A 14592-nucleotide genomic window follows, 5' to 3' on the forward strand; every position below is an offset into this window, starting at 1 on the left:
AATGAAAAACATTGTTCCAAAGCTTACCTGGAACAGTTGACCTAGCAATTGTATAACTAGGCGTAGTGAGATTGTCTACAACTAGGAACCAATCTCCTTTATCAACAAAGGGTCACAATATATTTCTGCCGGAGAAACGACAACAAAAACGTGGAAAAGATCACTCTCTAGCAAGAATTTTAGGCAGACTACTATGATGGTTTATTGTGCAAATAATTACAGCTGAATGTATTTGATCTCGAAAATCATATCATGCACGCAGAACAAAATTTGCTGTAATTCACTAACTTGACTGAATCTTATTTCTTTCCGAAATCTTATCTCACTATTTCTACAACATTTTTTTTTCTATATATCATTATTCATTCGTATACATGCAAGCAACAATATTACATAAAATACAAATCTATAGCAGCAAAAAAATGTGTACAGGGCTTTTGTGCTGTGTACCAACTCAAGAGGCTTCAAAAAAACCTGCTGTTCACTCCAGCTCTATATATATGCAAGTCAGATGAGGTTGTCACTTTAACATCGGTGTCGGCAGGTGCAAAGAGAACATCGCCTTCCCTAATTAAATCTTCATAGGATGTCGTGTGCATTGTTCCCTCTCCCTCCATGACCACAAAAATAGAGGCACCGGGGGCTGCTGGAAAAATAGCAGATGCTCCCTGGGGAAGAATGCAGCGATCAACTTCGAATTCGTCAAAAGGAGGGAGGTACCTTCTGGTATATGGATTTAAAGCAACTCCTTGGAGAATTTCAGGAAAACCCTGCAACAGAGACCAAGATAGATGAATCTAAGACCCTTGCATGCCGATCAAATAAAAAATATAAAAACTGAGACTTGCACCCATCTTTCAGACTGGTGAAAGTGAAACATAAATTAAGAAAGAAAAAAAAAAGCATCGTCCATGGAAGAAAGCAACAGAAGAAGCGAAGAGATAAATTTCCTTCACCATAGGAGAGTAAGGCACCATGCCTATTTGAGACCTTACACAACTAATAATGACCCATTGTCCAAATAGCTATCCATTACAGTCTGCTTACTTTTCGAGAACAGGGTAGCAGTGTGTTTGTAGTTTGTACAAGACACATGAACTAATATCACCAGAAGAAGCAGCGGAGCCAGAAATTGCTTAATCCAAAAGATGTGATAAGAATGTGCAGCATAAAAATTCAAGTTTTGATGCTAACCACAAATGTTGAGTCTGGACCCCTCCCTAGTATGAAAATTATGTACTAGCATAAGCCTCCGTGATACTTGACACAAAAGTGAAAACTCAGTAAACAAGGTATTAGCAGTCCTACCAAAATCCAACACCAACCATTTTTAAGTTGCTTAATCCAAACTACAACACAGACAAGCAACACCCAAGTAGCAATCTTAGACGTAGATTGTCCATTTTTTTAAAGCTTTTTGCTCCACTTTCAGATTTATTAACAACAAAGGCTTTCCATGCATACACAGTCCGGCAAGACAGCTAGTTCTAACATATTGGTATTCTGTACAGTATTCTTCCAGGGCTTAATGAACTATACCAATCTGTGGGATTTCTTCAAATAACAAAGAATAGAAAAGATGAATGAGTATTTGAAATTTATCTCACCTGTTTGTATGTGAGCATAGAACAAAGAATGTGGACATCCCGGTCCTTAGGAGTTAGGCCGGCACGCACAACATTGTCTGAAGTTGCCATGCATTCGATACACTCGCCACGTAAGTAGGCATGAAGCTCATTTGCCCCTAAATACAATGCTTCACCTGGATTAAGCTTCACGTAGTTGAAGAGGAAAGCTGCTAGGACACCAATATCGGCTGGATACTGTTTTTCTAGCTGTAGTACTAGCTGTTCCTTATCTGTCAACTGTCTTACCTGATGCAAAGTAAAAAAGATAAGTTGGTATACAGAATATAATAAGTATAAGAGGTATACAGAAGCTATAGGGGAAGCACAGAGCCAGGACGGAGTTGGAAACATCCCTTTTCCACAAAAGTGAGCTTAAAGTGTTGTACTTTCAAAGAGTAAAAAACAGAAAGCAAAAATGATGTTAAGCGGCCATTCGCATCAGTCTCAAAAGCGATTCAGTCTCTGTATGCGTCTGTAAGAGAGAGAGAGAGAGAGAGAGAGAGAGAGAGAGAGAGAGAGAGAGATGTGGCTTTTCTATGTCTGAGACCAACAGGATTTCATACAAAAGGGTTCCACAGATTCACGGTCTCAATGTACTAAGATAAGCCTTTCATTTAGCCAATGGCCCAAGTCCATATAAAAAGGCTCAAGATCAACCAGTCAAAATTCTTGAAAGTGGTTACTTCATGTGGTGTACCAGTAAAACTGAGTAGGACTCCGATGCCAAAGGAAATGAAGTTATTAGCTAGTCACATATAAGCGAGCCATTTGACCAATGTTGGTTATATGCCGCAGGGGAATACACAAATGACGAAAGGATCTTATTTCACAGGAAAGACTCAAATCATCACAGGGATAACAACAATAAGTGCTCCAAATATTTAACTTGCCCACAAAACAACAACAGTGTATAAACACAATTAAAGGACGGTTCCAATCTACCTGACTCGCCGTGTGGAGTCGACTTTTCAATTTTGACAATGCTTTGGCAATCACATCCTTGCTAGCAGACATGAGCTGGGTGAATATCAACTGCAAAACTGCTTTTGCTTTCTCCTCCCCATCTTGATTATTGACATCCAACACTTGGTTAGCATACAAGTTGCCAACCACTTCTGCAACCTCAGGAACATTTCGAACAACAGTCTTAAGTTCCTGAAACAATGACAACTAATCTCAGTGTGGCAATGCCAGGGTATCCATGTTGCACCAGAATTTGCAAAGACACACCCAAACACCAAGAAGTTTAGAGCACATAACATGTCTTGCATATTTTCTACATGGCATGTATGGTATCAAGCTACTATTCACTTGAGAAGGTAGGACATAAGACATAATTAGCAGGGATACATTCCTCTACAGCCTACACCACAATCCAAATAGAAATATTTTCAGCAGCACCCAGTCAGTCAAAGTCCAGAAGTGCATCAAATATTCCACCACTGCACCTGCACGCTTGAGTTTGCACAGCACATCACCACCGTGAGTACAAAGTGGGGCGAGATGTGCCTGAAAAGTATGTTATCAGACAGTTTTCAAAGAGGAGAGTCTACAAAACGAAAAAACATAAGTCTGGTTTTATATGCCACCACTGGACTTTGTTGATTAAGTCATTACAAGGATAACTAAAACGTGCAACAGGTTGTCATTTCTAACAAGCAATTGCACACAAAAATCTCAGTTTCTACATCAATGATGACAAAAAATGTTCACCATGATAATCCGCACTAGTGACTGTAAGTCTAGGCTGATCTGAATCTGAGACCCAAGAAAGTAACAAATTCAGATTTGCATATTCAAGTCCATGTAACAGCATAGAAGTAGAAATACAAAAAATCAAGGATTCAACGTGAAGAATTTTTAGTTCCTCGACTCCCATCCATTCAAATATAAGTCGAGTCAGAATGATGTCTAGCATCCACCTTGACATTACATCTATCCAACAGTTCACTGGATCTCATATTATTAAAGCCAACAACTTGTGAAGAATGTATTTCAGATTTCTCGGAACTCAATCATAAAGCGCTCAACAAATGGTTTGAATTTTCCTTAACCAATAATCTGGATTCATCAATCAGTTACAAGATCCAAAATTCTACTTCAATACACACATCAATCTCGAGCAAATAAGTTATAATTAAGTAATCCATGGAAGCAGATAAGAATGTTACCTCAAGACTGATAAATCCACAAAGGGCCTCGAAATCTGTTAGTGCCAAAGCCATCTCAGGCTTGTGGTTATTATCCTTGAAGACATCAGGCCGCAGCTTATGCAGAGTCCCGGCAAGTTCTTTGTCAGGGTGGGCCTGTATCGACAATGCCTTTGCAACTGAAAGTACCTAGCACAAACCAAATAATCAAACCTCTGTTCAATCTAGCAAGATGATCACCAACAAAACTTGATTTACAAATGATGAAGTTCCCAACAAAAGCAAAACAAAATTCATAGTAGAATGATTTCCTTGGTTGGACTAGACACAGAGTGTTACAAATTAAAATAATTTCTGCTGTTGAATGCAACAACTAATGGAGAATTACATCTTCATGTCCATCGTACAACCAATCCTATGAAGGTAGTACTAATCACCTCACTCTTTGTCCGATGAAATTATTTGTCCTGTAAAATTATAAATTACAAATCACACACATGAAAGGCCATTTCCTCTGGTTGAATGCAACATATGGTAGAGTGATCACATATTCACTATATAGTGTGGTTAGATTGTGTAGTTAGTACCATCAAACGTGAATACACAATACTTTGAGATGCGATATTACTCATTTCCAATTTCCCTCACTATTTTAGTAACAGTTTCTGTTTTTGGTAACTCATGTGTCCAGGCCATCTTATGTACACCTCGACTAATCTTAGGACCAATTCCATTGTCCACTAGCAGGGCCCAATTAAAGCCAGACCAAAAGCTGTATGGACTGGCCCCATAAGGCTCCATTCAGTCGGGAAAGGAAAGAACAGTAAGGAAATGTTCAACTTTAACACTCCTAAAGGGAATGTTATACTTTCCTACATCTTTAATGAGTTCATTAGTGGAAAAATTGTAGGACCCACGCCTCAAACTCTCCCAGTAGGATTAGCTTCCCTCAAAACTTGTCCCACAAAGAAACACTAGATTCTACATAATTAGACTACTACTTTTCAATTTTCTCCTAAATTTCTTAAATCAAATGCATGAAGCCTAAGAGTTGATAGCATCTGGTAGTTTCAGAGATAATAGGAGAGAGCAAACCGTAAATCTCATGCTGTGAACATTATTGTAAGTTAGCTCCATTCTTCTTAACTTTTTCGGTACTTTTTGGGTATCTTTCTACTTTTGCAACTTTTTGTTTAACTTTTCATCTGTTTAGCTTTTCATCTGTTTAGCTTTTCATCGTAATTTTTAAGATTAGTTAGTATTTTTTTTTCAACTAGAGAAATTACAAACGTAAAAAAATATGGACCGATGTTGAAAATAATTCGTATAATTAGCATAAGAAGGCACTTCAAAAAAAGAGTAGAGTTGTTTCGCCTTTCGTGAACTTTTTGTTTTTCTTTCATATTTTTCTACTTTTTAACCCACCTATCATAATTTTAGAAGACATGACACAATCTAATAAAAATTCAGTAATTTCCCATCATTATTTTAAAAGATATGACGAGAATCTAATAAAAATTCAGAAGAACAAAGTATACAAAATGAAAAAATAAAAAAGTTAGGAAGGAGAAGAATGAAGACCCTGTTCGTTTTGTTCGTCTTGATTTTGAAAATGAAAAATTCTAAAATCAGTCCAGTGGGCTGATAATAGTGAGTGTGTGAATGTGTATTAAATGGTATAAAAAGCACACAGAAATACGTATTTTTCTTGTCTTATAGTGTATTTATCGTCAGCTCATTGGACTGATAATAACAAGACCGTTTGAATAATGAGCAGAGAGATATAAAGAGATAATTTATTGAAAACTCTGGGGAGATATTTTGAAGCCTCAAATGAATCAAGGAAGCTTCTGTCAATCAAACCAACAGTAGGAAAAGGAAAAAACAAGAGCCATACCTTGAATAAGAAAGGAAGATTAGCACCCCACTTTTCAACAACTTTATCCCCAAGTACACTAGGGTTTTTCGCAATCCACGACTTCAAACTCAAACCCCCTGCTGTAATCTCCTCCTCCTCCTCACCAATCACAACTCCATTATTCTCGCTCTTCTCAACCACAAACGATGGCCCAGACTCGTGAGTCCCCATCCAGAACTCGGCATAAGGCTTTCCACCCTCAATGTCCACCCTTGAATTCAGCGAGAAGAGCCTCGCCACTCCCGATTCGATCCCTATCCGACCCCAATCGTAGTTCATCACCGAGCATCTCAGTTTTCGAACCCTCCGACGACTCGCGGAGCCATTGCTCTCCATTAATTGAACCCTAGAGAGAGAAATTTGAATACTTTACACCGGAGGAGTCCGTGTCCATTCTGAAAGAACTCCAATGTAAGTCAGTCTTATAGGCCACCAATGTGTGGAGAGAGAGAGAGAGAGAGAGAGAGAGAGAGAGAGAGAAGAATTTCTGGGAAATGTACGTATGGAGTTGTCGTCAGATTTGGGAGACTTGTCAGTGGGAAAGTAGTATTGATGACGAAGGGGTTTCTTGGGGGATTCGATGTAGCGGCATTATCACGCCCCGGCTGCCACTTCTGCAACTGTCTTTATGAAATTTTTAGAGAGAGAGAGAGAGAGAGAGAGAGATTGCGGTGCGGTGGGGATCGTCGTCGAGCACAGGTGGGCCCGGTTAAGGTCCCAGTTCAGCCTCCCTATTGTCCATTCTCCAGTCCCGTCCGTTTTTTTTCTTTTTGGTCTATCAAAAGCTTACGACAATGATATTCATCCGATCAATCCCTTATCAAAACACATTTATTTCGATATAAACATATAAATGCACATTATGATAAAAAAAAAATTGCACATTTATAACGTGTTTTTACGTCAAGGTTTAGCTGGCCTGAGTTGTTACATGTTTATTTGAAAGTTACTATAGTCTCACCTCATCTGTTAAACTCAGCAATCAATAGTTCATATTTTAAAAAAATTCTTATTTTTTCCACGAAAAGTCTTTCCAAAAAAACAATTAGTAGTAGTAAAAACATTTAGGCTGGGAAGAAACTATTTCTTATTTCAAAATAAATGTACTCTGATATGACATTGACTAAATTTAATGAACATACTTCTTCCGTTCCTAAATAAATGTCTAGGCCGAAAACTTAGGTCTTTAAAAACATGCAATTTTTTTCCAATTTTTTGAACGAATAGAACGCATTTATTTAAACGCCTAAGTTTTACGGGCCGGACATTTATGCTCTGTTTGGAACTCAAGAAAAATGAGATAAAAGGAAAATAAAATAAAATGGGAGGAAAATGGAAGAGGAAATTTACGATTCACATAACTAAAAATTGCTATTTTTTTCTCTCTTTTTCTTCCAATCAAACAATAGGAGGAATTTTTTTTTTTTTCCTTTCTTTTCATTTCATTTTATTTCATTTCCTTAAGTTCGAAACGGAGCCTTAATTAGGAACAGAGGGATTAATATTTTTCCATAACTAGAGTCCTTAGCGAGTTTTATGAAATGAACGATTTCGATCTTCTTTATGGGCGAGATCAACTCACATAACCCGAACCGGAAGGGGGAGGGACTGGATCGGAGCATAACCGCAAGTGGGGGCCCACAGAACGGTGGTGGGTAGGCATAACCGCATAACCTACCTTTGCGCGTTTGCCAAATCGACGTCGTCAACTGCAAGGTCTCGCATGTGCATGAGATCTATCTCGATCTCTTATGCGATAAGAATGGAATTTTCAGATACACGTCCCATTAACGCCTTCTTTTCCTTCCTTTTGATTTAAGAATTGTTAATTGTTTGACTGACTTTAAAGTGGCCCATTAGACTGGGAGATCTTACTTTAATCCTCTGATTAGGGCGATGAGATCTTACCTTAAAAAGGAGCTATTCAGAAAAAACCCTTTTTCAGATAACCGTCCTCCACCTACACGCAACCCATCTACGCCCTGTTTGTTCGGTGAATTAAAAAACAATTGTGTTTTTCCAACCCGACCTCGAAGGAGTTGATAGCAAGATTGGAAACTGAGATCTCAAAAATGAGCAAATTTCTAAATCTCGGGTATTGTTCAAAACTTAGGAAAATTTTGCACATTGGTTGGAGTGGCTGTTCTAGAGATGTCAAATTCTACCGTATTAAATTGTCACTTAAGCCTTCGAAAAGATTTTACATCTCCACTTTTGACCTCATTTGTTAGAGAATTGGGAGATGGTGTTATGTAGTGGTGTGCGTAGCACCATGCTACGTACTTCCGAACTGTCGGATCGTGCATCTGACGGTTCGAATTTCATCTCGACAATAAACGGCTTTTGATCGTTAGTTGTCGAGATAAGATCCAAGTTGAGGTGCACAGCACCGACCCGAACGAAGGCCCGAAGTCCTTCGTTGGAGAGTTGGGGGCAATGTGGTATGGGATGACCTTGTTTGCTTTCACTAATAAAAGTTTTGCAAAACAAATATTTTTTCCCATTAAATTTCATATTTGCTAGACACCAAAATAGATCGATAGTTGATCGATAGGCCAGGGTCTCTTGTATTATGTGATTTGGGGAAGCTTCTGAGCAGGTGCTGGAAAGTTTGGAACCAACGCAAGCTGAGAAATTGTTTAGAATCAGCAACATAATATTTCGAAGTACCAACAAAAAAAAAAAAAACCAGCAACAGGCTGGAATATGGGCTTTTCAACTTGTACAAATATTTGTTTTTGGATAATGCAAAGTATTTTAGGTCAGCTTGCCTGCATATCGGACTAATTTCTACAGTTCCTCTCGCAGCCTTTTCATACAATTACACGTGGGGTAAAATGACCCAAAAGTTTCAAGCAATAACGAGACTCGAACTTGAAACCTTAGAAAAGAACAAATCTCGCACGTATGAGGCCAAGACGACCGGACCTACCACTTGTACAAATGGTAACCCTTTTCTTCTGACTGAATTTGAGGAAACTTCCCTCTATACATAAGTTTACATGAAAAAGTTAAAACTGGATTTGAAAAGCTCAAGGCAATATGGCATTGCTTGCTCCATTGAGCTCTAGAACTAAATTCTCATGATAAAGCTTGGGAACAATCTAATTTTTTTGACATTTCAAAAATTAAGCAATTTATGTGTCAAAATCCCTATACAGAACGTCTAAATTTTTTTTTCTGATTTCCAAAGAAGCTACACGTAAGAGAAGGGAAACCGGAATCAACCACAACCACCCCATATGGAATATGCACAAGCAATTTTCACACGGAGAGGTAAGAGCAATGCCGCTTTTGGCGGCAAAGACTCTGCAATCTAAGGAAAAATCCAGGAAAATTTCAGTCGTCATCATCTAAATAATTCCGTATTGGCTAATTTGTTTAACTTGTAACTTTGAGTTTTAAAAACATCCAATCCAATTTTACTGGTTAATTCATTCCATGATTTGTGGGTTCATATAGTATTTCAAGAACAACATATAACTTGAAGTTTTAAAAACATTCAATCCAATTTTATTGGTAAATTCATCCCATGATTTGTGGGTTTATAGAAGTTTCTTAGTAAAATAAAGTTGAAGTCTCTCTCTCTCTCCTTATCCTCTTCTTCCATCCGGACTTCTACTAGATATATACGTAAGATTTTAACACGTGGAGATATGGATGGTTATTGGCTAATTTTAGCCTAAGCCCCTTTCCAGATTCTCTTCGTAAAAAATAAGTATTTATTTCTGTTTTACGAGACAAATCACTCACTCACAACACATCACATTTAATTCAAAAAATAAGTACTTATTCCCAAATAAGTACTTATTTTGAGAATTCGGAAGAGGTACTCTCTCATCTCAAGATTTTCTTTGGTCCTCAAAACGAGAACCTAAAAATAGTAGTCTATCCGTCCCGATTTATTTGTCTCCTTATATGTCCCAAATTGATTGTCTAATTTCAAAATCAATGGCTCAGATTATGTAAATTTTCAAATCAAAGGATTAGATTTGGTTTTCTTAATAAGTTGGAAACCTGAGATTGGACAAACAAATCAAGACGGAAGGAATAGAAATTTTCAAGAAATTAAAAAAATATATATATTTAACACCTTATCAAATATCAATAAATTCTTTTAATTTCTATAAAAGGCTTGATTATTTTCAAGTCCTCATTTTTAGATCGGACAAACATTTTAGTACGGAAGTAGTAAATTTTATGGTGTACCAATCGGTCAAAATTATCCCATAAAATTATAAAATCTGAAATTGGGCCCATACACTTATAAGAATCTTATCCTCTCAAATACGTGTATAATTGTATTATCGTATGGATAACTTTTTTGATTTCCCAAAAGTTTTATATTATCGCTCTAATACTAGGTTCACTTAGCTCTTGCATATGCGTCCGAGTCACCTTTTGCATCTTATAAGTGTTCCGATGAACCAGATTAATCTCTATAGGCCTTCCCACAGTTCCTTTCCATGCGTTTGCGTCAGTTGAGGTGGCCCTAAAGACAGATGGTTGTTGAGAGGAATCGGCCAAGCGACCTTAGAGTGGTAAGCTCTGCTGAGACAAATCAATTAACCACTACGGCAACCCCTTGGTTTATGTAACTCTTCATTAATCTTTCTATTTTACAATACCGTGCACGGGTCTGATGCTAGTGGAATAAGGACGCGAATGTCATGGTTGAGTCATGTTGAGAATTACGCAAGTAACCAACTCATTTCATAATTTTATACTCCCTCCGTACACATTTGTTGGTCCATTTTGGAAATTCATGCCATTTTCAAATCATTTTATCTTTCAATTTATAATATTTTTTATAATTTTGAAAACATAGAATAATAAAACTAATTGAAATCTATCAAACAAGATCCATATTGCATATTTTTTGGAGTCCATATTAAAATATATAAACAATTGAAAATGACACGGACTCTCAAAAAGGACTAACAAACATGGACGAAAAGAGTAGTAGTTTCATATTCAATATCTATCAAACTTTGTTCTGAATTTTGTGTAGTTACAAACCCCAAGCGGTTGGCTAGGTGGTCGAGGCCTGAGACAATGAGACTTAGGGTCTGTTCCCCCTATTAAGGTCTTAGAGTTGAAACCATTCAAGTGTTATCAACTCATTTGGGGCCAGTCCATACAGAATTTTGCTCCGGCTTTATTTGGCTCACTATAAGTGGTCCTTGGGATTAGGCCCCTAGAATTAGTTGAGGTGCGCGTAAATTGGCCCAGACACGTGACTTTTCAAAAACAATTTTTTTGTGTAATTACTAATTGCTAATGGCGACTATGTATTCCATTCTAATGAACCCCCATAAAAGTTAGCAATGGGTACTTGTTGCTTATTCATGTTAGAATTTCATAATCAGAATAGTCAGGATTACATCTGATGCCAAAGTTTGCAAACTGCTATATGTTTGCTAGCTGCTAAGCAAACTGCTAGTGAAAATACCAGAATGGTGCTGTAATTTTTATTGAAAACCAGAAGTTTTCTGTATATTTGTGAATTTGGCATCTATTGAAACAGAAAACAGGTTTAAGTAGGATTAATGTTATAGAGTTTTGGAGAGAAAACACTTTCGAGCAAGACGGTGAACATCTTAATATACACTTGGACATCACTATGATGACACTTTTAAAGTAGCTTCAAAATTTCAGGCCCAGAAACGGGAATTTCGGTTTTAGAGGTTCAAGCAAGCCTCTCAACACTGGAAAAAACGCACAGATAAACTTTTCGCCCTTTGTTTGGCTTCCGGCTTTGTTTTGAAGGCAAATAGTTGAAAATTTTCCATGTAGAACGCAAGCAAGCCTCTCAACACAGAAAGAACATGTACACTTTGCTTCTGGCTTTGTTTTGAAAGGTAAATATTTGAAAAGGTTCAATGTAGGATGCAAGCGTTGAGGCTGTCATTGAATGAATGGTATACTTCTTCTGCACATGGTGAGCAAGGGCATTTACTAATTCAGCAAACGTGCAAGAGAATCTTGTGACTTGTCATCATTCGATGCTAAATAGTCTCCTATAGTCTCGAGTGTTCGTTCCTTCACGAACATATCCAAGAATATAATGTTTTCTCGCTGCTGCATTCTAGCATTGTGATTGCGATATAGGTTTGGTATGTGAGGAAGTTTCCTCAGAGGTACAAGCCATGTACCTACAATTACGTGCTTTTGGTTGTACAGAGCTGAGGGAAATGCATTATCAGGAATAGACATATTTTCCTGTAACTTGCAATTCGACACCGCCCGTCGATGATCGACCGAAAGGTAGCAATTATGGGAATGCAACCTATTTTATTATTATTAGTATTGGTATTGGTATTGGTATTTGTATTTTAATAACATGTGCAGGACATTTGGCGTATCTCTATTTACTTGGAGGTTGAAAAGACACATGGCATTGTCTTACACACTTGCAGGTTAAAAAGAACACTTGGCATGTTCCTACACACTTTGATGTAAGTGGGAAGTTATTTGAACAAGTGGAAGCAAAGGGGAATGAAGAGTATTGAAGAAGTTGAGAAGTTATTTCCTGTGCATATTTATTTTCCTATAAATAGCCTTTTTAGGCCTCATTGTAAGGACACACAAACAACGCCAACAGGCCTTTATCTTTTTTTTTTTCTAAGAGTAGTTTTAACTTGCAATTGTTTACTCGATTATCTTAATCGATTGTTCTTCTACTTCGGAGATTAATAAAGCCTATTTTGTTAGTCTTCTTCCACAATCCATCCACTTCATTGTTTGTTTCAAAGAAGTCTCGAAATACGGCAAGGAACCAAACTCCACTTTTCACACCCACATTTCAGCAAGTCACGATATCATTTCTCCGTTGATTTCCCGTCGATTGGATAGAAATCAGAAAATTAGGTAACAATTTTGGCGCTAGAAGGAGGGCTCTTACTAATTTGGAAGTAATGGCACGCCTAATCAAACAATTCGTTCAGGTTTTGGCTCACATTTCGGCAAATCCACAAGATAACTTTGCCCAAGAAATTTTGACTCTATTTCTAAGGTTGATTACACCAAGACAAGGAGAAATTCCTAATGACAGGATGACTCCAAATGGAATTGGAGGTCAATGTGGTAATGGCCAAAATGAAAACATTCCCATTGGTTTCAAAGTACCGCCTGGATTTGGTACTAATCAAAGTCAATATGTGCCTCCCATGGCACACTACACGTCAACCGCAAGGACCCTAGAATTATTTGTTCAATTGTTGATCAACAATATTCGTAAGAGGTATGGATTTTTCAGAAGCCTTCTGTATTGATTTTGGTTGAAATATGCCAAGTTTTGGTTAAGAGATGTAGATAATGTTCATTGATTTTCTACAATTTTTGGGCAAATACCACAGTTTTGTCCGCACCATCACTAATGGCAAAAAATCAAATGTGAAAATGAAAGCCTTTAAGGTTTGAACAATTTGCTAAAAGAAAACCGGCCATTTGTTGGCCAATTCCTAGATAGAGAGATCCATATATCTTGGTGCCTTTCAAGGCTTCATTTATGATAACAGAGGAAACTAATTTCCGGCGAAACATGGCCATTTGTAATGGCTTTGTCTTTCGTTAGACAAAAGTCTAACAAACTGTATTCTGTATGCATGGATGTCAGCATCCTATGAGTGTCGGCCATCAGTTTATGAAGAAACAAAATTGGCCAACACTTGGTCCAATTTATGGAAGGCCCCAATTTTATAAGAATTTTTATGCCGAAATCTTTTAAGAATTTTATTGCCATGCATCGATTGATCAGTGCCATTAGTTTGTGGCCTCGTTTCCTTTTCACAGGTGTCTAGTTTCTAAAATGGCAATGTTGTGTTTATAAGCCCTGCATTGAAGGCTTGATCAATTAAATTGTTCAAAAGAGGGTGATCATTTATTGGCCGAATTTTTGGAACAATCTGGGGTTAACCAATTTTGATCAATTTTGTTTTACAAAAAAAGAAAGAAAGCATTATGATCAGTAAAACATTCTGCCCATGAAGATGTTTGGTAAGAAGGGGCAACCAGTCAAGAGTGAACAAATAACATCTCCAATGATCCCAAAATCATAAATTGGCTTCTTATGATTTCAAGTTTGCATGGGGGCAAACTCATCTTTGAAAGCCAAATTATGTAAAGAAAGTGGCTTTCGCATTGAAACTTGAATGGAGTTGAATCGTAAAAATGATTCGACTAGAGTTTTTCATTTTAGACCATGACTGGTCGAAATAGAAAATGATCCCTCTACTCTATCTTTATGGGTCAAGAATAGTGAAAACTTGCCCATGGAGTATGAGTTCAAGCCAATTATGGCCGTGATTTATGAACAACCGTTTGTTCAATATGGAATTTTTTGGTCAAATCCAGTCGAGTGAAGTGTTGGTGTATTTGCCAAGAAATGCTGGTGAAACTGTTCATTTGCTCAACGGTTAAAGATTTTTGTATTTGCCAAGTGTCCTTATTGGATTTCCAGAGCCATTTGTGTGGTTTTCGATGGAAACTAATAAGGTCAATGGTTCTCGTCGATATTGGGATGTTTCTGTCCATAATAAGCCAAGTTCCCGTCGATTCTGCACTTGTGCTTGTGTCGATAATGGATGAGGCTTTGCTGGCAAATATTGGCCTTTGATTACAAATTTAGTCATGTTTATAGGCCATAAAAACTATCGAAATAATTTGCGATGATAACTGATTAGTTAAGTAAGTTGCCGTGCATATGTTGGTGTAAAATTTATCTAAAACTCTTTGAGAGTTGGGGGCATAAATATTTACACCGTAAAGAATTATCACCCGTCGATACCGACAGAGGGGTGATTTAAAACTAGTTAAATTATTCACTTGGGTTACGTTAGCACTTCACCCAAATGAATAAGGGGGGCATTGTTTGGACCATATATTTACCGCCCGT

General features: G+C 37.5%; 1 protein-coding gene across 1 annotated transcript; it reads right to left on the minus strand.

The window, feature by feature from the left end:
* Positions 1-269: 269 nt before the first annotated feature.
* LOC131298966 (mannose-6-phosphate isomerase 1-like) lies at positions 270-6409 on the minus strand. The gene is made up of 5 exons (XM_058324476.1): positions 5676-6409; positions 3800-3967; positions 2571-2783; positions 1608-1874; positions 270-770 (listed from the first exon to the last, which is right to left on the minus strand). The coding sequence occupies exons 1-5, from the start codon at positions 6030-6032 to the stop codon at positions 465-467; spliced, it is 1311 nt and encodes a 436-aa protein (XP_058180459.1). The 5' UTR covers positions 6033-6409; the 3' UTR covers positions 270-464.
* Between the last annotated feature and the right edge of the window lie 8183 nt (positions 6410-14592).

The sequence above is a fragment of the Rhododendron vialii genome, chromosome 8a (assembly GCF_030253575.1).
Source record: "Rhododendron vialii isolate Sample 1 chromosome 8a, ASM3025357v1".
NCBI lineage: Eukaryota > Viridiplantae > Streptophyta > Magnoliopsida > Ericales > Ericaceae > Rhododendron > Rhododendron vialii.

Coding starts and splice junctions, on each gene's coding strand:
- LOC131298966 (XM_058324476.1), bottom strand. CDS start 6,032: ATGGAGAGCAATGGCTCCGCGAGTCGTCGGAGGGTTCGAAAACTGAGA. Junction 3,968..5,675: donor ATCTTCCTTTCTTATTCAAG/GTATGGCTCTTG, acceptor GGTTTGTGCTAG/GTACTTTCAGTTGCAAAGGC. Junction 1,875..2,570: donor GACTCCACACGGCGAGTCAG/GTAGATTGGAAC, acceptor ACTTTGCATCAG/GTAAGACAGTTGACAGATAA.